At 39.7% G+C, this 25,334-nt stretch overlaps 1 protein-coding gene across 5 annotated transcripts in view; it reads left to right on the top strand.

Moving 5' to 3' along the window:
- The first annotated feature begins 7,281 nt into the window (after positions 1-7,281).
- The window catches only part of Efemp1 (EGF containing fibulin extracellular matrix protein 1), a 72,237-nt gene continuing 54,184 nt past the window's right edge, over positions 7,282-25,334 (top strand). For 2 of the 5 annotated variants that reach the window (XM_045147893.1, XM_004668965.2), the window contains exons 1-5: positions 7,282-7,411; positions 8,161-8,201; positions 8,580-8,666; positions 12,948-12,996; positions 13,136-13,522. In XM_045147893.1, coding sequence (XP_045003828.1) covers positions 8,586-8,666; positions 12,948-12,996; positions 13,136-13,522 — 517 coding nt within the window. In that variant the 5' untranslated portion in view covers positions 7,282-7,411; positions 8,161-8,201; positions 8,580-8,585. Of the gene's footprint in view, positions 7,524-7,703; positions 7,835-8,160; positions 8,202-8,579; positions 8,667-12,947; positions 12,997-13,135; positions 13,523-25,334 lie in introns of those variants that run through there. The other 3 variants (XM_045147891.1, XM_045147892.1, XM_004668966.2) reach the window with 3 other exon arrangements.

Genomic DNA, 25,334 nt, shown 5'->3' with positions numbered 1-25,334 from the left:
AGAACACAAAATTATTAAAGTTTCTGAGCCAGTGTGTTTTATCTACTTACCAAAAGTAAGGAAGTATAATTTATCATGCTTTCAATTTTTTTAATAAATGCAATTTTTTTTAATTATTTATTTATTTATTTATTTATTTGAGAGCGACAGACACAGACAGAAAGACAGATAGAGAGAGAGAGAGAATGGGCGCGCCAGGGCTTCCAGCCTCTGCAAACGAACTCCAGACGCGTGCACCCCCTTGTGCATCTGGCTAACGTGGGACCTGGGGAACCAAGCCTCAAACCGGGGTCCTTAGGCTTCACAGGCAAGCACTTAACTGCTAAGCCATCTCTCCAGCCCGTCATGCTTTCAATTTTTGAAATTCAAAAAGCTAATTATCTCAGGTCCATTTATTCCAAAAAAATCTTCATTTTATGATATTGCTTATTATAGGCCCATATTTTTCCATGACTTAGTCATCAAACTATAGCAGACTGAGCACCCAGAGCTTGATTCTTCTAAATACTCTGTAAAGGAGAGGAGAACACAAAAAATATGATGAAACTTTCAGAATTAATAATGTACCCTATCATACAATGAATCAAATTGACTATCTTAAGCTCATAGTAGGCCAGCATGATCAATAATAACAGTAGCAATAGTTAGATATAAGTAACTATAGTAGACAAGTCCATGTTAGTGGGATGAATATCCAACCATACTTTAGGGGAGGAAAGGATTGATTTCAAACTTTCGGATCCAGGAAAGTTCTATCAGTGATTGAATAAGCTGTTTCCATACAAGCAAGCATACAGAAACAACAAAATAGCCAGCAAACCAAAAGCAAAAAAAACACTAACTGGCAACAAGTAGGTCCCTCAAACCTCTCTGCATATCTTTGGGCTAGAAATCAGATCCACCCTCAACACACCTTAGGACTGAACCCCAGGATCCACCCCAGTGACACCTCCTCTAGCCAGGCTGCTAGAAACTCAAGTTATAAGCTTTAATAAAGCACCTGAGTCTATATGGGACATACATTCAAACTACCACAGTAACTTCACTAAAGAGCTGTATATATATATTTAATTTAATACTTGTAAAAATCTATAGCATAAGAACTATCATTATCCCCCCTTTTACATTTACGGAAAGTGAGGTGCAGTGAGGTTAAGTAACCTTTCGAAGTTCATATAGTCAAAAAGACTTTTAGTCTATAAAACTGATGTCCCACCCCTACCTCATTAGGGTATCTGCCATTCCTGAGCCAAGTACTGTGACACAGAGATTTGATGCTATAACTAGCAAAGCCTAGTCCATGCTCACTGATAAATTGGAAAAGAAAAAGAAACCAGTGCAAATCACATAGACTAAAAATGTTCTCTGCCAAACTATGATGCCTGGATTCAGGGATAGGTTATGTATGATCTAGGCAAAGGATAAAGTTAAATAAGGACTGGTAGCATGCCCCTGCTTCTAGTCTGCATCCAGGCTGACATGAAGACTGGACATCTTGGTATCACAGTTAGAAATAGGCTATCTTCTATGTAAGGAGGAGAGAAAGATGCCCTTTGTGTCTTAGGTCTGACAAGCACAGAAATGATTTAAACCACTATTGACGGCAATAATTCTGCCCAGTGACAAGGTTCTGGGCCTTGACCTGCTTGTTGTGCTGACACTGGCTTATTTTCCTTTATCTATAGTGTGGGCCTAGGAGGGGTGTGTGTGTGTGTGTGTGTGTGTGTGTGTGTGTGTGTGTGTGTGTACATTTAGGGGCACTCAGTGAACAGACCTGGTCAAGAACTAACACCATAATCATTGTTTCCAAAGGAAATCCAGGAAACCATGCCTAGAAGATAAAGAAAAAGCAGTGTGATCACTACAGGTAAGCATGCTATGATGAAGACAGTTAAATACAATATAATGACTAGAGATCCGCCTTTCTTTCAGGGATAGGGCTATAGGTAGGTAATAGAGCAACTGCCTAGTCCTGGGTTCAATCTATGGCACCATAAAAAAAGAAGCAAACAAGCAAAAATAAACCAACAAAAATTTTCTTTTCAATTCTTATTAGTCTCACATGCTGTGACAAAGCACCTGACTAAAAGCAGCTGACGAAAGAGAAGTTTTTAATTTGGTTTACAGACTCTAGGAGAAGCATCATGACGTTAACAGAAAGCATGATATGAGCAAAAGCTGGACTTCACTTTCGGTACAGAAGATGGAAAACGGCAGCAGGGGAGTGAGCCAAATAACACTGGCAAGCTTGGGGGCTAATAAATCTCAACTTCCACCCCCAGCAACACATTTCCTCCAGCAAGGTGCCACCTCCCAAGTTGCTCTCATCTGTGAACAAAACATTTAGAACACATGAGTTTGGAGGAGAGGATATCTGATTTAAACTACAACATTCTGTTCCTGGTCCCCATAAATTCATGACCTTCCATGATCTAAAATGCAAAGCATTCAATCCAATTTTAAAAGTCATTATAGGTTTTATCAATCCCAACACTGTTCAAGAAGCCACATAGTGCAAGGTCTTTTAACTGTGAGCCTGTAAAACCAAGAAGGCATAATGGCACAGGGTAAACATTCACACCTCAAAAGATGGCATTGCAAGGAAATATTGAACCAACACAAGATCTAAAACAAACAAGGCAAACATCGAATCCTATATATCATGGTCCAACATCTGTAACCAATGGTGAAGTCTCCAAGTTTCCAATTATGTCCCTCAAGCTGGGTTACCCATAGGCCAGGAAACACTCCATCCCAAAATAACATCTCTCCTTGCCAGTAGTCCCCTAATCCTGGCATCTCCACTATCCTGGGATCTCCAGTGCAATCCATAGTTATTCTCATGGCTCCATTGGACCTCCACAAAGGGGCTCTACAACCCTGCCTCACATTGCCCAGTATTTATTTCAAAAAAAAAAAAAAAACCTGCATTTATCCAGGTGTGGTGGTACATGCCTTTAATCCCAGCACTCTGGAGGCAGAGGTAGGAGGATTTCCATGAGTTTAAGGCCACCCTGTAACTACATAGTTAATTCTCAGTCAGCCTGGGCCAGAATGAGACCCTACCTTGAAAGAAAACAAAAAAAAAAACACTGCATTGTAAATTTTATAATCCTTTCTTTCCTGCATTTGTTATACTTCCATAATATCAGATGCTCTACTAACTTTGTTAATCCAGGAAGCAATAAAGCTGACTTTGAAGAACAGGAAAACTTCTTCACCATTCAGTCCCCTACTATCAAAAGAGCAGCATTCTTCCTAGTCTCCCAATGCAGAACAGCTGGCCCAGTCTCAATGGTGGTAGTCTCTCAAGCAATTGCAACTGGAGCAGGCTGCTATCTCCTGCCCAAAACTTTCACTTACTTCTGTGTCATATCCTTCTGCTCATGTCATTTAATTTCTTCTATATTCAAGTCTGCTCAGATTCTTAGGACAGAGGCAGGACATACTAGCATCTCATACAAACTTCCTCTATCCCAGTCCAGACAAGGCTGTTTCTTCCCCTCATAAGCCAAGCCTCACAGTCCATAGTTCTTATTGTACTTAGGCCTTTCAACTCTTACTAGAATGGTCAAACTCTGCTTTAGTACTGCAAGTCATATGTTGAGTTTCAAATCCTTCCACATTCCTTCTGCAAATTAGTTTCAAAGGGCCAAAAGGCACACAGTCATGTTTCTAGCTGCCTGTTCCTCTGGAAACAATTTTATGTTGTAGCTACTTTTCCCATTGCTGGGACACAACACCTCAACAAAAGCTGCTGATTGGAGGAAATTTTTTATTTTGGCTTATAGTTTCAAAAAGGAAGCATTATGATGGCGGGGAAGCATGGCATGAGTAGAGGTTGGGCGTCACTTCCCGGGCACATCAAGTATAAAACAGCATCAGAAGAGTGAGCCAATCTCTGGCAAGGGGGACGTAACCCTAGGCCCACCCCCAACAACAAACCTCTTCCTCCCAAGTTGGCATCGGCTAGGGACCAAGCATTCCAAACACATGAGTTTATGAAAACATCTGATTCAAACCACTACAATGGGATAATGGCCTATCCTTGAAATACACCCATAAGCTCCATTGCAGGATGAATTTCCTTTACACCAGTCATCAGGTACCCCTAGTGTTAGGACAGTGAATCATATCTATTAGAAGAGAAGAATTATCTAGGAAAACCTCTCCCTCACCAGACTTTCTAATATTGAAAAACAATGATTCTCATGTAGCTAATATTCTACATGGATTCCTCATTCAAGTCTCAAAACAGCCTAAAGAAGTAGAGACTATTATCCTTACCATTTTACAAAGTTGTACCAAAGTTTACAGACCTTAAAAGGTTTGCTCTTGACAGATTTCTTCAGTAGAACAGAAAAAGGTAAAATATAAAAGAAAAAAACTAAACCAAAACTATTGGCTGCCAAAGGCTAAAGGTGGTAAATTAAAAAGATAAGGCAGGGCTGGAGAGATGACTTAGTGGTTAACGCACTTGCTTGTGAAGCCCAAGGACCCATGTTTGACTCCCCAGAACCCACATACGCCAAATGCACAAGGTGACACATGTGCAAGGTCACACATGCGCACAAGGTGACACATGTACAAGGTCACACATGCACACAAGGTGGCACATGTGCAAGGTCACACATGCGCACAAGCTGGCACATGTGCAAGGTCACACATACACACAAGCTGGCACACGCATCTGTAGTTCGATCATAGTGACTGGAGGCCCTGGTGCACCAATTCTCTCTCTCTCTCCCTCTATCTATCTCACTCTTGCTCTCTCCCATAGAAAGGGACATCAGTCTGTTGGGCTTGCCTCAAAAGGAAAAGAAAGGAGAAAGAAAGAAAAGGAAAGGAAAGACAAGGCAAAGAGGAAGAGAAAATGTTCAGTATATATCTGATAAGGACTTGGAGAAAGACTTTTTTTTTGAGGCAAGTCCAACAGACTGGCTTTTCTTTTTTTAGTGTGAGAGAGAGAAAGAGCACTGGCATCTCAGGGCCTCACGCCACTGTCATTGAACTCCAGGTGTGTGTGTAACCTAATGCTCTTGTGTCACCTTGGGCATTTGTGTCACTTTGCGCTTGGCTTAGGTCAGACCTGGAGAGTCGAATATGGGTGGTGCTTAGGCTTCCCAGGCAAGCCACTTAACTGCTAAGCCATCTCTCCAGCCCCAAAAAGACTATTTTTAAAAACTAACTATTAATAGGACTAACAATAATGGTTGGAATGGACTCTTCAAAAAGGAAATTAGATCCATGGACAATAAGCAAATGAAAAAATATATTCAGCAGTAGGCATTAGGGAAAGATAAAATAAAACCACAACGAGATACTACTTTGCCACCAGACTGGCTAATATTGTGAATATCTGACAATACTAAATGTTGGTAAGGGTGTGAAAGAAATGGAAACTTATGTGTTGCTGGTGGTAATGTACAATCAGACAATTACTTTGTTTATGTAAAAGAAAATTTTCACATACCCATGTGAGAATTTCAAGATAAATGCTTGAAACAGTTTCATTCATAACCAACTCGCTAATCTCTCAATAAGTAAACAGAAAATTGAGATCTATCCACACAATGAAATGCTATGTAGCACTAAAATGGAATGAAATTCTACACAGATGCATCTCAAAAATATCCTGAGGGAAGCCAGAGTCAAAACAGTATGATTCCATTCATGTGAATTTATGTAGAAAATCAGTGTGGTGGGGGGCAAAGCTTTAAGCAGGAAGTCAGATTATGAGACTGTTTTAAAAAATCTAGGTAGAAAAAAATGTAATGCTTTAGATCAGGATAGCTACAAATGTCAGAGTGGTCAAATTCTTCATATATTCGGAAGGCAACAGAACCTTTGGGTGGCTGATGTAGAACGTGTGAGATGAACTAGAGGATGACCCAAGGTAATGGATCACAGAAAATGGGATGATGAACTTTCTAATAACTGAGATGGTGGATCTGGCTACAAGAGAAAATGTTAGCAGAGTCATGCTCACTCTGAAGTGTCTGCTAGATGTCTAATGTCTAGAAGGCAAGACAGCAACTGCATACCCGGGAAGATATCAGGCTGCAGATACAAATTTAAGAGTGTTTAACCTCACTTTTTTCACATGAAACAGAAGCAAACACCTGGATAGATCTTACTGCACTAAAGTGAAAATCTATTTTTTAAAAAAGGAAATAAAAACAGTTTAGGAGTCCTTAATGAATGCTGGTGGAGCTATTAGAATTTTCGTAATAAAAATCTTTATTACTGGGCTGGAGAGATGGCTTAGCAGTTAAGGCATTTGCCTGTGAAGCCAAAGGACCTAGGTTCTATTCTCCAGGACCCACATAAGCCAGATGTACAAAGGGCACATGCGTCTGGAGTTTGTTTGCAGTGGCTAGAGGCCCTGGAGTGCCTCTTTCTCTCTGTTTCTCTCTGTCTTTCTTCTCTCTCTCAGTGCTTGCAAATAAATTTTTTTAAAAATTAATCTTTATTACAATTATGACACCCTGTACGTTCAAATAAGGATCGAGGCAGCTCACAAGACATTGTTTACTGTGTCCTGTCCCCTGACATCTGCACTCTGGACTGTCTACACCTACTGCCCACTTTGATAAGCCTTTAAGCCCTTCAAGTTTGCAAGTTATTTTACTTTTTAAATTATATTTGGCTGTTTGGTTCTTAAATGGCATAGCTGCAGTGAAAGCATTTAGAGTTGGAGTTGGAGTATCTGAGATAACTACAGCCTGTGTGGCATGAGTTGATGAAGGAGGAAAAACATATTTTCCTCTATCCAGATTCCTGAAATTCCACCAGTGGTATAAAAATGGCAGCAAAATGTCTAACTTTGGATGCACAGTGTTGGAAATTCCAGCAAGTGGACGAGAGGAGGAAAGAATTGTAGATGGAAAGAAGACTTATTTTAAAAGAGTGTTTGAAAAACCAAAAACAACCCTCTCCACCCCCTACACACAATTTTCTTAGTGTGAGTTCCACTTGGCCCACTGCCAACACCTGGACCCTAGTAGGCCACAAACTTGAGGAAGCCAACTAATTAAATAAATAATCTGAAATAGAAAAGCAAAGGACCAAGGTTAATTTGCTCTCCTAGGAGGCACTTATTTGAGTTAAAAAAATTTAATTCCTGGGGACCCCAAGTAGCTAAGAAATGTTTGCAGGTGAGCCAAGGCAGCAGCGCCTGGCCGGGCTCAGGGGCGCGGGCGCTCTCCCGCCGGGCTCGCTGCTTGGCTCGCCTTTGCGCCTCCCTCCGCCCTCTCTCCCTCCCTGTCCCCTCCCCCTCTCCCTCGTTCTCCTCCTCCTCCTCCTCTTCCTTCCGCAGCCGCGGCCAGACCTCGCCACTTCAGACCCACCGGGCTGTGCTCCCCCGCGCCCTCCTCGCTGCCCAGGCCCGGAGCTCGGCGCAGCGGCGCAGGTAGGAGCCGGGGACTGTGGTTGTCCCCGCGCGCCCTGGAGTAACTTGGGGTGACCTGAGGTGGCCAAAACACCCGCGAAGTGTCCCTCACTGTGCAGGACTGGGAGCGGAGGTGCGCACGGTTGGAGTGCGGTCTGTGTCAGCGCGCGCGCGCGGAGACCCGGGTGACATCTGTTGGCAGGGGTGCCAGTGAGCACGCTGGGCGGATGAACGTGGTCAGGAGGTTCGGGAGACAGAGAGGAGAGACTGAGTGGCATCTGGATGCCACCGGAGCGCTGCGCAGTTCCCGCGGACAGCCGCTGGCGAGCTAGTAGTAAAGAAACGGAACCTGCCCCCCTGGCGGGCGCCTGGTCGGCTACGCCAAAACTGGTACCTGGGGCTGCAGTGTCTGCCACCATCCTGGTCCTAGACAACCCAGACCCTGTAGGTACCTCGGCCTGGACCTGGGGGCTGATGAGACACGAGGGAGCTAGAGGCTCTGGGCTGCGCCTTTGCACATCCCCACCTTTGAAACCCAGTGGTGTGCAAAGAGCAACCTGGAAATGCCGGTGAGAGTGGTGAGAGTTCGTGCTGGGGAGAGGGAGGCTCTAACAGTCTGCTTGGAATTTAGAGATTGCACTGAGATGTTTGCTTTCCTATTTCTTACTTGCAAAAAGAAAAAGAGAGAAAGTTTGAGGTCATTATCTCTTTTCGGCCTTTTGGCTAAGATCAAAGAGAGTCTGAAGCCATTAATAAATATTGATTTGCAGGTAATTTTGCTGAGCTGTGCCAGGAACTTCACTAGCTAGAGGTGAGCATATAGGAAAATCATTAATGTTTAAGAGAGCAGAGATCTGCAGTCCCACTTCTACCTCCAGGGGTAAACGTACACAATCGTTTTTTAGAATGAACACACAACGCCTTGATCCCTTTTTATGGAACCTGCTGTAATTACTATAAATGCACCCCAAATGTCCTCTATATGTATGTAATAAATACAGTCTTGCAGCAGTTTTCTCTTGGCTAAGAGGAAAGTTGAGGAAGGGAGAAAAAAAACACATTGGAAATTGGGTATCCTGTAATGTTAGCTTCCCAACCTCCCTTTCTTGCCTGTTACTTCCCTGCTAAATTTTTTATATTTCCCCACAGCAGATACTAAATTTCATATATATCCTCTGTTTCCCTTGAGTTCACGATGTTAAAAGCCCTTTTCCTAATGATGCTGGCTCTGGTGCTGGTCAAGTCCCAGGACACGGAAGAAACCATCACGTACACGGTAAGGGGTGATGGAATCTGAGTGGGATCCTATGACAGGAGAAAGGCTTTTCCAACCCCAACCAGTATACATGGGCTGTACTCTGTGAAACCGAATAAATTAAGTAAGACTTTACTATGGTTTAGAGCTGAGATCTTTGTAAACTGCCTTGGACTCTTTCAAAAAGTTTGTTTAGAGACTAAAATGTAATGATTTGTACAAGGTCCTCCCCAAATACTCTTAAAACTAAAATCAGTACTCTATGTTTGCAACACATTCAATGAATTAGCCGGTGTCAGGAACCCGGAAGCCTGGAACCCAGCATGCATGCAGATGAAATCAATGAATGCAGAATAGCACTCAAGTCAGTAAGAATGGTGTACATTATGTAAGGACAGTGGCTCATTTGTGCAGTCATGTTCTCATGGAAACGATTTGTATTGAAGTCATGAATCCTGTGCATTCATGTATGGTATAACTCGTGAGTACCTTTTTCAGATACAGTTTATGGTATGTATCACAAGGGTACACTATTTTGCTGAAGTGGGTTAAAAAATGCACTGTGTGTGTCTGTTTTGCAGTTAATTGTTAGCAACTCTGACATTTCCAAGTAATGTTTGATTAATAAGTTAATTTTATCAGCATAGTCAATGTTTAATAAACATTAAAAGTATCATCAGAACACTCCCATTACCAAAAAATCTAGATATGGGAGAAAAGAGCAAGGTGGAGAAGTACTTACCTCGCTGATGAGTTTCTTTCCACCTCTGCTTTGGGTTTCCTAGTTTTCACTCAATGCTGTGAGATGAGTGATATGTGTTCTGGATGAATATATATTAAAAACACATTTTTTCTACTTGTTTCCAATTTCAAAAACTAAATAGTCCTACTCAAAAGAATGTGAAATTTTTTTCAGACTAAAACTCAAAAGTGAGCTAATATCAGTTATTAATAAACCTTATCTCACTTTTTGTACCAGATTATCCTAGAATGCTGTTGTTCACTTGGCAAACATTCCTTTTTGTTGTTCACATCAACTATAAATAAAATAGTTTAATGTAAATATTTTGGTAACAATATTAAATGCAGTTTCTTCCTCTGCTGGAGACAAATAAAGCAAGAGAAATGAATGCATACACTGTTTGTCTTCAAATGAAAATGTTTTGTTATTCAGGCTAAACTTTCTACCTTCTCAGTAAACAAAGATTAAATTTGTTATGCATTTTTATAACAATTTAATAAAAGATTTTGTTGCTTTTTCTTCTGAGACAGGGTCTTGTCTAGGCCAGGCTGGAGCTCAATGTGCAAATCAGTGTAGCCTTGAACCCACAATCTTCCTGTTTCATATTACTGAGTGGATTTTATTATAAATTATTTATCTTATACCCCTTCCTTTTCTAATCACTTGAATCTTATTTACTTATTTATTTATTTATTTTTACTTTCGGCAAAAAATGTTCCCCATGGGTTAAACACTACGGTTTTAAGACTGTTATTGTTAACAGGTTTCCCAGTTATGATGCCCGTTCTGTGCTAAAGTTAGAGCTGTCTGTACCTGTGTATACCTAATAGTTCACAGTAACAGACAAGAGGTAACTCTTCTTGAGTACCTCACTGTGAAGATACTCTCTTTTCATCCTTGTAACCAAGTATGAGGTAAGTGGTATAATCCTTCTGCTAAGAAGAAAGGTGTCTACCTTGCTCAAGGTCCACAGCCAGCAAGTGATGAAGCTAAGTTCTCTTTAGGTTTGTTTAATAGTAGACCACACTAAATGCACAAGTGTAATATACTGAATATACAGCAAACAGTAAGTCTTCCCTATTTACCATACAACTTATTCAAATGAATCGATATTTTTTGTGTGATTCGCAAGATACAGTTCAGAGAGATGAGTTGGTATCCACAAGACAGCCTTATATTCCCTTTCCATATTAAACATAGGGTTTATTCAGCTACTTTTTGGACAAGTATCTACATATGCAACTCCCTTCACTGTCAAAGGAATTTAAGTTTCTTTGTTTACTGAGAAAATTCAACCTTCTGCATCAAGAAATTTTCCCTGGTAAGATGGTATTGAAATCTACAAATAAGATTACTATATAGGTTATACAAATTGCTAAAGAAATAGAAAGGCAAAGAGGTGACTAATGTCAGTAGTAACATATAAGAGAAGCTAGAACTTTGTGCTACTTCTTGAAGGAGGATATGAGCTCAGATTGCAAAAGAGGCCCTGAAGTCAGAGAGGGTGGCATTAGCAAAAACTGGGTGTTTAAAAGAACTAAGAGAAGTCAGGAACTGATGTGGTCAGATCAGCTGGAATAAGGCTGAATAAAAATGCTGCTGAAGTCACTGTGAGCTCAAATAAAAGCAAAAATGACCATCATTGGTACTGTGTGTAAAATATAAAGTCTTGCATCCTCATGAGGTCAAAAATGCTCACAATAATATAGTAATTACAAAAAAGAACAAATTTTTGGAGCTTGAATCATAATAACTGGAGAAGTGGGAGCTGATGTTCTTGGGTCTGGGTTAAAGTAATGGCACTTTGGATAGTGTTGGGGAAAACAAAAGTCTTGGAGGTAACATGAGTTTAATTTTCACCCTGGTACATTTCAGGTATCAGTAAAATAGTTGAATTGATGTCCAGGCTACTTACTTCCTAAGGATTTGTTTACATAATCAATTCTCTGCTCTATAAAACCAATTTGTCTACTCTACCATTGCAGTCTTCTCTGAAGCATCTTCCTTCCTTCACTTTCTCAAATTAATATCTACCAAATTGTTTACTGGGTTTAAAAAATCTGCAGAGGCTTCTCATCATCTGCTGCAGTGTTCTGAAGACAGAGCATATAGACAACTGGAGCACATAGACACTCATCTGGGGTGCTTTGAAAGAAATTCAGATTCCAGGCCTCCTTCTTAGACCTACAAGATCAGAACTTTTGGGATTGCCTAAGAAATCTATATTTTAACAAGCACTCTGGGTAATTCAAAGGCATAATAAACTGTGACAGTCACTAATCTTCAGGTTGATTCTGTTTCCCTCTAGTTAAGGAGGCTTCTAGATGTGGCCCTGCTCAGTTTGCTAACCTTAACCTCCACCCAGAACTATTTTCATTTCTTTCCCTCTCCCTATTTAATAGATTGTGCCTTTGCTCAAAATGGTCTCCCTTCCTAGAATTCCCAAGTCACCCTAGAAAATTCCTGTTCACTCTATGTCATACTTAGCTAGTTCATTTGTCACCTCCTCTGTTAGGCCTTATATTCTGTCCAAACATGCCAGCATCCCTGCCCCTTCCACAAATGTTCCTGTTGTGCTACTAACAAGTTGCTCCAACTTACCCATCCACCCACCCATCTGCTCTTCTGCCATGAGATAAATGATACGGTTTTCACGACCTTACATCCCAGGTCCTGGGATGGTGACTGGTTTGGTGAGTGGATCAGGAGGTCCCAAAGGAGCCGAATGAAGCTCAGAGGCACAGCAGGGCAGGAGAGGGGTTTTAGAAGCCTAAGAAAGCCATCAGGTGCTCTGATGCTTAAGATTTACAGAGGGATGGAAGAGTTCAGAGTGGGAAAAGATGCAAGAAATCTGGTTTTTATTTACTTGTTTCTTTTTGTTAATGTGGATAAACTTAGAAAATAAAAAAAGAGCAATCAGGCATTTAGGAGATTAGTTTCAAAACAGACAGAGAAGGATTCCAAGAAGATGGTGATAGACAGCTGTACCAAACCCAACAGAGGACTCAAGACACCTGAGGAGTGAGAAGAAACTCCAAAGCTATCCAATGAACAGACTTGTATAAAAGGGAAAAGACTAGTGTGGTAGTTTGACTAGATGGCCCCCAATATATCCAGTGTTTTATTAGTTTGTAGTTTGCATCTGCAGCCACCTGGCTGGAGGAGGTGTCACTGAGTGGATCTTGTGATGGTGGGTTTGAGATTTCAATCTAAAGAAGTGTGCCTAGCTGGAGTTCCTGAAGTGTGCTGTACTGTGTGGCTTTTGGTTGTTAGGCTGTGCTTCTCTCTCTGTGTTTAGTCCTGTAAAAGCAGGCCAGCTTCTTCTGCTATTAATGGAACTTCCTCTGGATCTGCAAACTTCAATAAATCCCTTCCTCCATAACTGAGCCTGGTCTGGAAGTTCATCTCAGAGAACCTGAAGCTGTCTGCAACAGCTAGAGAATATTCAGCCACTCATGTCATCATCTATGTAGGATTCTAGACCTAAGAATGATGCTTTCAGAATGACTTCATAGGAAACAAATTGTCTCCTGGCCCCATCTTTCATGTTTTCTTTACAGCAATGCACTGATGGATATGAATGGGACCCTGTAAGACAGCAGTGCAAAGGTGAGCCAACTTCAGACTCCCTATGTGGCACATAGGTTCTCTTTCTATCCTGCATGTATATACCAAAAATATTTGTGCATGTATTTCCATGTTCCATTTCCCCTCTCAGATTACTGACTTATTTTATTACTGACTGCAGATATTGATGAATGTGACATTGTCCCGGATGCTTGCAAAGGTGGAATGAAATGTGTCAATCACTATGGAGGATACCTTTGCCTTCCTAAAACAGCCCAGATTATTGTCAATAATGAACAGCCACAGCTAGAAACATCAGCAGCTGAGTCATCCTCTGGGACCACCACTGGGAGTGTAGCTGCCAGTAGCGTGGCAGCCAGTGGTGTCCTGCCTGGGGGTGGTTTCATAGCCAGCGCTGCTGCAGTGGCAGGCCCTGAAGTACAGACTGGTCGAAATAATTTTGTCTTCAGAAGGAACCCAGCTGACCCTCAGCGCATTCCTTCCAACCCTTCCCATCGGATCCAGTGTGCAGCAGGCTACGAGCAGAGCGAGCATAATGTGTGCCAAGGTGAGTGTGACTTACTATACTAACAGGAAAGTTCTTGCCTAAGTGCATCTCCTGGTGAGGATGATAATTGTAGCTCCCATTCATGAAGGGCATCTTCCCACACTTTGGACATTTGCTAAGTGCCTCCTCTATGAGAAGAAGTGAGGCATCTTTGTCAGTTTAGAGTGGGTGGGCTCCTGAAAGTATAAAACAGGAATGTCTCTGGGTCTATCTTTGCAGTATTCACCACAGTGATCAAAGTATATCTGACTTCAGACAGCCTGAACCCCTCCTGAATTTCCTAGAATTTAAATCTAATCCTGACATTGTGGTTTGGTCAAGTTTAGCCCCTAGAACTTGGCATCATGGCTAGCCTCTTCCTGAACTAGCTTCTAGCCCATACCAATCAACAGTCTATCTGGCTCACCTATTCATACCAGAAGGTAGAGTCCACCACCAAAATAAATACATTTACCAGGGGGAGAGCAAGATCTTTTGGCCAGCTCCTGAAATTGAGGTTGTGGTAATCTTCCCATACCCTCACATGGGTGCTCTATCTGCTCCTGCCCTTCATATGGCAGGAGCTATCTGTACTTTCTCTTCTTTTCTCTCTAAATCTCTTTTCATTTTTCTTTTAGGCCCACATGGGCTCTCAGACCATGTGGGTAGTAGATTCATTTTCCTTCCCTTGGTTTTGATATTATAATTTAATAATTATTCTTCTGAGTTTGGTTTGCCCACTACTTTGGTTAAAAACAAACATGAACCCAGGGTTTGGGGTTCAAGGACTCTTCCTAAACCCCTAGTACCCCATTTCAGTCTGTAGTAGCACATTTAGTCATTGTCATACTCCTAAAAGGTAATAGCTATCAAAGACATTATCATTTTCCCTTGAGCAAATGTAGTTCAGAAAATGTGACAGTGGTTCCCACCTTAGGAGCCTTATTTGTAGTCATTTGGGAGACATTAAAGCTTCTTAGTGGCCAAACCACACCCTAGAACACTCCCTAGAGGTGAATTCCAGGCATCAGTACTTTTAAAAGCTCCCAGTGTGGTTCCAGCATGCAGCCAGGTTTGAGAACCAAAGTTCACACAGGTGTTAAGTGCAGAACTTGCTTTCTAAACTTAAACAGGAGGGTGCCAGAGTCACAGCTGTGAAAAGAGGAGTTATGTTATTTCACTGGGAATTTGAAAGTATGTTATTGAGCTAGTCCATAAATGCCCCCCTTTGGTGTCTCAAGCTTTTTGCCACTAGACTTACCACTAACTTATTTCTCTTACTGGGGAATGAAGAACAAGAGCTCCTGCTTCCCTAGGAGGGAGACTCCCCTTCCATTTCTGTCCTTTTCAAGCTCTTGTTTGAGCACATTTTGCTTCTATCACTTGCACCATGGCACCATCTGCTTGAGCTCTTCTGTTTATTTTCACAAAGAGTACATATCACTGTGTATTCTACAAACAGCTGTAGACTCATGCTAGCAAAGTGATAAGAATCTCAGACTTTGAAGATATAGAGGATAATAGCTAAGTGGACCATGCTAAGCAATTTTGTTTCCCTTTTCCATCTCAACAACTCTTTCAGAGCTGCCTGGTATGGAGATTCTTTTCCTGAGATGGTGTCCTAGGAGCCTGCTTACTCTCTCACACTGCTAGGGGCTGACTAGGCAGACCCCATATGACAGGGCTTCCTGTCAGCACCACTTAGGTATACAGGCCATGACCAGTAGGAAGCTCTGTACTTCTACCTGGTCATGAGAAGGAAGAGAGTGCCTCCTCCCTCAGCTGCTGGTCCCACTAAGCTGTGACATTAGTGGAATATGCACTCCTTACGCCTGCTGAGCAGCTCTGTGCTCCGGGGCGTCGCTTTATCTTCTGGATAGACAGTAGATTTTAAATGGCTTATAAGTGAGGTCAGGAAATCTTCCTTGCTCTGGCTTTTATTATTTCTTATTTTGTGTGCAAATTTTCAGTGACCCCACATCAAGAGCTAACCCTTGGGGTGATGGTGTCACTTTTCATAGGGAGCATCACATGAGCATCTGGTTTGTGTTACTATCATGAGTCAGAATTCCAATATTGATGATGAATGCTTCAGCATGTGCTTGATATTCTGATACTGAATTTAAGAATTATGTCAAGGAGATAAACTGATGAGATGGTTCTTATATATGTATTTGGTAGATTTTGATGAAAAATATCTTCAGCTTATTTGAATATGCCAAGTTTTAGTTGTGTTACTTAAATATATTAGATTGGAAGGCATGGTGTTATTTTTATGAAATTAAGAAATATTGAAAAAATTTTAATATAGATTTTTACACTCTGAATTATTTCTAGCCCTTCAGATATTGTATACTTTAATGATAATTGCAAGAGGAAAAAATGGTTAAATGAATGGGTCATTTTCCAAAGCTTGAATTCAAGAAAAAAAAAAAAAAGCCTAGAACTGGATGAAAAGTTCCAGGGTAGCATATATTCAAAACTTACAAAATATGTTGGTTACAGTAGAAACTATACTGTGAATCATAATGATGAAATTCTATTTAATTTTTCTTTAAAATACTTAGGAGGCCTTATAATTTCTTTTACATATTAAAAAATGTAGTTCTCTTTCCTTTAGGAATTTTTTAGTTATAAATAAAAATTATTAGGTACTTTGCTTGTGGAGGACATAAATATAGTTGTTTATGTTAGAAACACAGAGTATTTCTAACCCAAGCTGTTCTGAATAATTTAGCCAGTTTCTAAATTTTGGGACTGGGGTCTATACCATTGAAAGCAGGGTTAAAAGTTTTTTGGATGACTTAAGACTTAAGTTGTATTTATTCCCACCTCCCAATTTTGCAAAGTGCCCATAAATGTGGATTTACTTAATTGTTGATAAAAGGGGATTATTTCATATGATAACAAAATTATCTGTCTAGGGAATCTGACTAACATAAGTCGAGTCACACTTTTGCCCATTTATTATTGAGCTAATCAAACATGCAGCCCAGCTTCTAATTGCCTGCAGATGTATGACATTCTTATTCCAGGCCAGCGGCACAAAAATAATGCTTTATAACCAATGTGAAAATGTGGGGACATCTGCTTAAACATTAATGTGCTCCAAGGACCTATATTCCTGGCATCATCATACAGTTTGAGGAGCCTTCTGTTTTAATAAAGATCTCCACTCTATTTTAAGTGCTGCATACTTATGTACAGTAGACCAAACATCTTTACCATGGTTGGCTGGATCAGAATAAATTTATGCCTACATGTAAGTCATATTTGTATTAAAGTCTTTTTCACATATATTTTTAACAGGTACACTTTACCATTATATAACCTAAAAGAGAATGTTTGTTATACAAGGGCTGTTTTAGTCTTAATATGAATCGACTATGCCATCACAGAGAAACAACATGAGATTTTTTTTATGTATGCTGTTTTATAAATGTATAATCAAATGTCTATGCCTTAACAGTTTAGTAAAATATGGTGGGATTTTTTTCAAGTAATTTTTACCAAATAAGGTTGCACTAGGAGAGCCATTCACACCAAGTTTCAAAGGACTAGCATCTGAAGCAAAGAAATACATGATCATTTGAGTGTTACATACCTGGAGCTATGTGTAGGTAAATTTTTAGAAACTATTTCCATGTGATATCATTACCTCAATGACAACAAAAGGAAATTGGATGAAAATGAGATAAATTAGAACTCATTAATAGGGTATCTTTGGGCTGGAAAGATGGCTTAGTGGTTAAGCGCTTGCCTGTGAAGCCTAAGGACCCTGGTTCGAGGCTTGATTCTCCAGGACCCACATTAGCCAGATGTACAAGGGGGCGCATGCATCTGGAGTTCATTTTCAGTGGCTGGAGGTCCTGGTGCACCCATTCTCTCCTCTCTCTATCTGCCTCGTTCTCTCTCTGTTACTCTCAAATAGATAAATAAAAATGAACAACAACAAAAAACTTTGAATAGGGTATCTTTAGTCTTCTTTTTAAAAATATTTATTTAGTTAGTTAGAGAGAGGGAGCAGATAGAGAGATAATGGACGTACCAGGGGCCTCTAGTCACTGCAAAAAAACTGCAGATGCATGTGCCACCTTGTGCATCTGGCTTAATGAGGGTTCTGGGGAATCAAACTGGGGTCCATTGACTTTGCAGGCAAGCACCTTAAATGCTAAGCCATCTCTCCATTCCATTCACCCCTAGTTTTCTATGTTGTTAGTCTGTATGAGATTGTCCTAAAAGGAAGTGAAATTAGGAATTACTAGTTCAAGTCAAAATTTGTTTGTTTGTTTTCCCTAGCATACTCCACTTTCTCAAAGTCCCAAGTTTGTAGGAAAAACAAAAAGTCACTTGGTAATTGGAAAGAAAGAAAAAAATAACAGCTACCCAACTTTAAGGAGTTTGCTTAATTGAACTTAAAAAATTAAACATAGAACATTTTGCATAACTGGTAATTAAACCATTATCAACTTGGTCACAATTCATAGGCACACAAAATTGCAAAATAAACTGGGCAATCAAGAATAAACTCAGAAAAGATGCCCAGCGAAGCTGATTATAGAGTCAAGTCCAGAGTGTAAAGCCTGACCAATTTCTGTGTGATGTATGTGTGCACACCATAAGGTGTCATAGAGAGGTATGAAAGCATACCCTAGGGTTTCTAGTTATTTTTGTCTTCCAAAATGATCTTGATATTAAAATTGCAAGTTTCATTTCACCAGAATAGCCTCACACTAAGTCAAACAGGATGCGTGTTCATCCTAGCACAGCTCTATAACCAAACCCCATGGACTGCTAGCAAGCCAAGAGTGAGGAAGTCCTAACTGTAGAAGCATTTTTCAGATTAAGGCAGTGTAGGACCAGTGAAACTACTAAGTTTATTTGAAACTTTCAAAAATCCAACCAAACTTACTGATTTCTTCCTTGCAGCTATTTTCCGTGTGCCATTGAGCAAGTCTGCACACTGAGACTTTACAAAGGGAGAGTACAGAGGCCTTGGACCTGCATGCTTAGATACATGCCATACCTTAATTAGCTCATCTTTTTGTATTTCCAATCGGCAAATACTTCAACTTTAATTTTTCAATTTTATAAAGTTTTTATTTTTTCAACCTATATTTTCATTGATTTTTATTTTATCTTTATTATCATTACCTATGATGTAGAAGCAACTAAAACACTGACAAAACATTCTGATCTTATAAAGTCTAAAGGACAAAAACATACTCAGGGTCAAAAGAAAATTCTTTTCTTGGGGACATTCTATCATCGTCTGCACATTTCTTTATAAACAGGATAGCTAAATTATAATTTTAAAAGGAAAGAAGTAATTATCTATACATGTACATTAGAAAAACAGTTGCAATTTGTTTTTCAGTATCGGGATCCAACATGAGGCCTTGCACTGGTTACGCAGGTATTCTGCCACTGACCTTGTACTTTAAAAAGAGAAACTGGAATTAACATGTCCAGCTTCTCAGATACAGATACCTTTCTTTGATTTCCTTCATCCTAAATTTAACTAGATGTAGTATAATTGGATGGCTCAACACACCTGGCATTATCCTTAGCAAACAGTTTTCAAATGCTGCCCCTGTGTTGACGTGACTAATGTTAATAGGAACTCTTGCTGCTTGGGTGAGTTTTATGAGGAAATGTCTAATTTTTCCTTTGTGTATAATTACATAGCCTAATGAGGAGCTTTGATATAAGAAAACATATTTTACCAAAGGAAGAATATAATTGAGTAATAATGATATTAACCTAAAAATATTTCAAGCAAAAGGAAGAATGGTCATTTAGCCTGCTTATAATCCTTCATTGTTTTCAGTTAATTATCTTTGAGTACCTTGAAATTCTCTAAAGCTATATTAATGGATAAGACTTGAGTTTATAGGGAAAACTTAAATTACATTTTAAATAAGCCACTGCAGTGTGATAGAGGTCACTGATTTTCTCCTGAAAAATATTACATTGTTTTATAACTTACTTTTCAAAATACTGTAGTCACTGAATTTCTAGTGGATTTAAGATAGTTTTCATTTGCACTGGTGAAAACATGTGTACACATCTGACTCATTCACCAAAGGTGTCCTAAAAATTCTTTCATAAATATGATAACTGTCTGCAGTAAAGGACAGAAGAGACCAATCTGAGACTGGCCATAAGACTTTGTCATCAAACTCCCTGATTGAGTGATTCCCAATGGGCGGTTGTCAGACCAGAAGCAGCAAACTTACTGGGTAGCTTATTAGAAATGCATATTTCTGGGTCTCATACCACACATGCAAAATCAGAAACTCTGGGAGTGGGGTCCGGCTACCTGCATTTTAACAATCCTATAATTCTGATGTTGCTCAAGTCTGAGAACCAATGTCCTAACTTAATCTTAGCTTTAGAAAGCTGCATCAGCTATATAAATCAGAGGACAGTGTCATAATATTCTATATAAGCAATGCATAGTAGTAACATGAAAGCATAAAGATTCTATAGGGTAGAATAACATAGTATTTTCCCTTACCACTGTTAGCACTGGTACTCTGATTCCTGAATGCATGGACATTAATCCCAGCTACGATTGTATTCTTGAACCAAGAAAATGACATGTACAATCTCAAGAAATTTTAAATTGTGTTCTGGCTGTGAGTATTGATGCTCAGTAATACCTATGTCCTCTCTAAGGATCCCCCATCAGCTCTTGGCTCAGGCTTGTGATATGAATCAGTGTGGTTTGGAGGTTCAGTTTGTGTGGAGCCACAGAAAGGAAGGAAGCTGACCCTGGCTATGGCCCTAAAGGATTTTTCAGTCACTAAAGCACTAGGGAATCTTTCCAATATCAGACGTGCAGATGACCATCTCATTCCATTCAGATTCTGTGAGTCATCAGATATTTGAAGCATATTCACATGAGTATCTTCTGTTCAATTTAAACTTGATCAAAGATGTACTTCCCATCAAAGATGAGGAGATTCTTGTTAAGACTAGTTAACACTTCATCTGTGGAATGAACTTCCCTCTCCCCACACAAGTACAGAGAAACAGATTAGAGTAGAATTGCAAGCTTGGATAACTTCAGGAATGTGCCCCGGTACTGGTTCCTTATTTCTTTCTTCAGCAGAAAATCTCAAGCTCTGAAATCAACAAGCCCCCTTTTGTAAGGTTTGCCTTTGCACTTGTTGAATTTCTGGCACAATTTATTCTTTGAAACCAAAAAAGTAAACAAAATTTGTCCCAAATGTGTTTGATTTTGCACAAATGTACAAATAAGTTATTCACACCACATCTGAAATTCATTAGCATGCTGCTTTTTCCAGGAGGTAACTGCAAATTGTACACTGAGAAATAAAACTGATCAAGAAAACTGCATTCAAACACTGTCATTGGCAGAAGAAACACTGTCATTACAAGCATTTAGAACAACTGCAGGTTTGTAGTCTAACCCTTGTTGATATGTAAACATTTAATAAAGACAAAGAAAAAAAAAAAACTTGAAAAGAAGCCTGAGTGCCAAAGTATTAGCAACAGCATAGATGGTTTACTTCATCTGAACAGAGATTAAAAGGAGGGAATGACAGTGAATCAATGTTATATGATTATGTTCTAAATAAACTAAAAAATTGAGATTTCACTCAAATTCTGAAACTCTACATTTCAAGTAATTGTACATTTATGCTATTCCAGGGTAACTAGGCAATATTTCAAGTGAAATTGAACAAACATAACCCAAAACTATCCAATAAGGACTCAACAAACTTGAGTTTGAGAGCCACTTTATGTTGTGGTTTGATAAAATCAAAGTACATGGAAGGTGCTTTGATAGAGTCAAGGAAAAGGCAAGAATGAGCATAGAACCTAAGGAACTTGATACTTGACCCACAAGGGACCAAATTACATTGAAACCACAGCTGCTTAACAAAGTACCACCAGATGCACATAATGAGTTGTCAAGTCAAAGGAAATCTAGTTTGTGACAAAGGTAGTCTTACCATTAACTAACATACATACTTAGACCAAAAAAGATGTACCACCAGAAATATGGCCAAGGATAAAAACCTATTTCCTCCGTAAAATGTAGCAGTTAGGAGACACAAAGAGAACTTGAAATTTAAGGCCCAACCATCACAGGAAATAACCATCCTGTAGCCAAGCAGAACCAATAACAAGGATTGTGTCCATGTCCCTTCCATCCAAGAATGGAGAGGTCTCAAGAACAGTTGCTTCTGATGGGACTGGTAGCAAGGAGGGAAGAAAAGCCAGGTCAGAAAGAATGGATGATGCACAGTACATACTTATTTTTGGTTCCATGCCAGTAATTCTCCCCAACAAAGTACTTCACTGAGTCCTGGCTAAGCACCTTCCAAAACTGTTTTATTTAATATTTAAAAAGCACTCAAAATGTTTTCTGAATATGAATGAACAGGTTTTAATTGTAGAAGAACTAAGACTTAAGCCATCTTGGAAATGAACCATTGAGAACCACATGTCTAAATTATCCCCTTCCTCCAAAAGTAAATAAATAAATAAATAAAGGTATGGTGGTCACACTTACAATCCCAGTAATTTGTGAGGAATAATAAGATGTTTGTGAATTTAAGAGCCAGCCTGTTCTATATAACTAGCTCCAGGTCAACCAGGAATACAAAGTTAGACCCTGTCTCAAAAGCAAACTACAATTCCCAATTGTGTTAAAAACAGTCAGCCTGGCTAACATATAGTTATTAGAAGAGATATCCCACCCCTTTAATAAAGAATATCTAAGCTTTATTCCCACTTTAAGTTTATCTCAAAGAAGAATCCATAAAATCTGTTTTTCACATCTGGGTTTATCAGATTTTGATAAACATTAGTAACTAAACAGGCTGTTTTTATACTTATGGAGACACTAAGGGAAAACACTGAAATTATTTTCTGACAAGCCATTTAACTATTGAATGCATGTCTATGCCAGATATTTCATTCCCCAGAAATATTCTGGTGATTAATGAAAATATACATGAGGTTGTTGATATCTGTAGTAAGAAAATCATAAAGCTGAAATTTTTTAATTTAAAAAATGACACTGTTGGAGATTGAACCCAAGGTCTGCATGTGCTAGGCAAGTATGCTAACTCTGAACTACATTCCCAGCCTATAATTTTATTTTTAATTGGCAAGTAATAGTTGTATATACTTAAGGGATATGATGTAAGTTTTGTAGGTGTGTGTGCATGTGGCATGTGTACCTGTATGCATACATGCTTGTGTGCATATAGGCCTCACATGTCTGGGGGTGCATGAACACATGTACATATACATATGGAGGCCAGAGGTTGACACTGAGTGTCTTCCTCTATTATTCTACATCTCATTCTTTGAGATAGTGACTCTTGCTGAACCAGGAGTTCACTGATTCAGCTAGACTAGCTGGCCATTGAGTCTCATGAATTGCCAGTGTCCTCCTCACCAGCACTTGGATTACAGGCATAGTTAGCATCTTATTACTGATATTAAAGCACCTGACCAAAAGAAGCTGAAGAAAGGAAAGAGTTTTATTTTGGCTTACTAACTCAAGGGGAAGATTTATGATAGCAGGGGAAAGCATGGCATGACCAGAGGCTGGGCATCACCTCTGCCACAGCAGGTGGTAGACAGCAGCAAGACAGGGAGCTGAGCTTTTATGTGGGAGCGCTGACTATTAACTCTGCTAAGCCCTCCCTAGTAACACATCTCCAGCAAGGCTTCACCTCCCAAATCACCAACATCTGGGGACTAAAAATTCAGAACACATGAGTTTGTCAGGGCATCTGATTCAAACCACCACATCCCAATCCTAACCCTCATAAACTCATAATCATCTTATTATGAAAAAATGCATCCAGTCTAACTTGAAAAGTTCCCATTGTTTTTTTCATCCCAACAATGTCCAAACATCCACATGTTCCAAAGTCTCTTAAGTGTGAACCTATAAAATCAAAAAAGTCACATACATAAAATAGCACAGAGGAAACATCCACGTATGACATTGGGCATGGAAAAGAAAGATGGAACCAATGCCAGACCTAAATCCAACAGGAAAAACAGCAAATCTTGTAGCTTCATATGCAGCATCATCAACCAGTGACAAAGTTTCTGAGGTTCCAATTCCACCCTCCAGCTGGGCTGTCCAGTCCAGGGAAAAATTCATCTTTGGTCGATAGCTCTTTTTGATATCTTTCCCATAATTCTGGCATTTCCAAAATCTTGCTGTCTACTGCAACACATGTTTTATCCTCACTTATCCATTGGGTTTCCATGCAGAGACTCCAACAACCCTTAATCTCATTTCCCAGTGTCTTATTTCCAAAAGAAAACATCTTGCAAATCAAATGACCCTCTCCTTCCTGCATTTGTTATACTTCCAGTACCAGTACCATGTGTATTTTGCTGCCAGTTTGTTAATCCTGCGGGTAATAAAACCAACTTGAAGCGTAGCAAAACACCTTCAGCATTCTTTCTTCAGGCTTCCTGCTTTCAAAAGAGTCAGCATCCTTTATGTTGTCCCAATATAGAACAGCTGGCTCAATATTAATGGTGATAAATCTATCAAAAACTTACAGCTAAAGTAAGCAGATGTCTCCTGCTCAAAACTTTCAATTTTTTTCTGTGCCATATCTATCTGCTCATAGCAGTTCATTTCTTCTAAATTCAACCCTGCTCTAAGTTCTCAGAATATAGGATGGGCACAGCCACCTCTTATACAAACTGTTCTACTCTAGTCCTGACAATGCTCTTTCTTCCTCTCAAAGCCAAACCTACACAGTCCACAATTCTTTCTGCATTTAAGTCTCTTAATTCTAACCAGAGCAGCTAATCCAACTATACTTACAGCTCTGCAAGGCGTCTCTTAAGCCCAAGGCTTCAGATTCTTCCACATTCCTTCTCCAAGTCAGTTCCAAAAGGCCAAAAGCCACAGAGTAAGGTTTCTAGCACCAATGACTCTATTTTCATTGCTTGGACAAAGCACTTGACCAAAAGCAGGTGATAGGAGGAAGGTTTTTGGCTTAAAGTTAAGAGCGGAAGTGTCATGATGGCAGGAGAAAGTATCATATGAGCAGAGGCTGGACATCTCCTCTGCCACAGCCAGTGTGAAACAGCAGCAAGAGAGTGAGCTGGATTCTACCAAAGGGGAGCTGACTATAACTCCAATAAGCCCAGCCCTACCAACACATCTCCTCCAGCAAGGCCCCACCTCTCAAACTGCTGTCAGCTGGGGACCAAGCCCTCAGAACACATGAGTTTATGGGACTATCTAATTCAAACCACCATAGGTGTGTACTACTATGCCAGGCATGCAGTGTTATTTTTGATGCATGTATATATTATGGATTAATTAAATCAAGCAAAATAACATATCTATCACATTGCATACTTCCTTTCTTAGCAATTTTGAAATATAAATTATGATTGACTACAGTTGCCAGTATGAACAATAGATCTCAAAAATTCCTCCAATCTAACTGAAACTTTGTATACTTTAACAATTCTCCATTCTTCTCCCAGCCCATCCTCTGGCTTCTGACAACCATGTTCTTCTGTTTTGATTAGTTTGGCTTAGATTCCACATATAAGTGAAATTTTGCAATATTTGTCTGCCTATAAGACTCAGAGATATTAATGTGAATTTTGAGATTCTGAAGAAGTTCAAGGCTTTTGATGAAAGTCTGTAAAATAAGAGAAAGGAAAAAGAGATTTGAGAATTCAGCCTTTTAAACTTATTTATTGATTTATTTATTTCCAAGCAGAGATAGAGAAGAGAGAGAAAGAATATGAGTGAGCACACCAAGACCTCTGGTTTCCATAAACTCCAGATGATATG

This window comes from Jaculus jaculus, chromosome 4 (genome assembly GCF_020740685.1).
Source record: "Jaculus jaculus isolate mJacJac1 chromosome 4, mJacJac1.mat.Y.cur, whole genome shotgun sequence".
NCBI lineage: Eukaryota > Metazoa > Chordata > Mammalia > Rodentia > Dipodidae > Jaculus > Jaculus jaculus.
The sequence above is the reverse complement of the archived record's forward strand: the minus strand, read 5'-3'. Positions and strand labels throughout refer to the sequence as shown.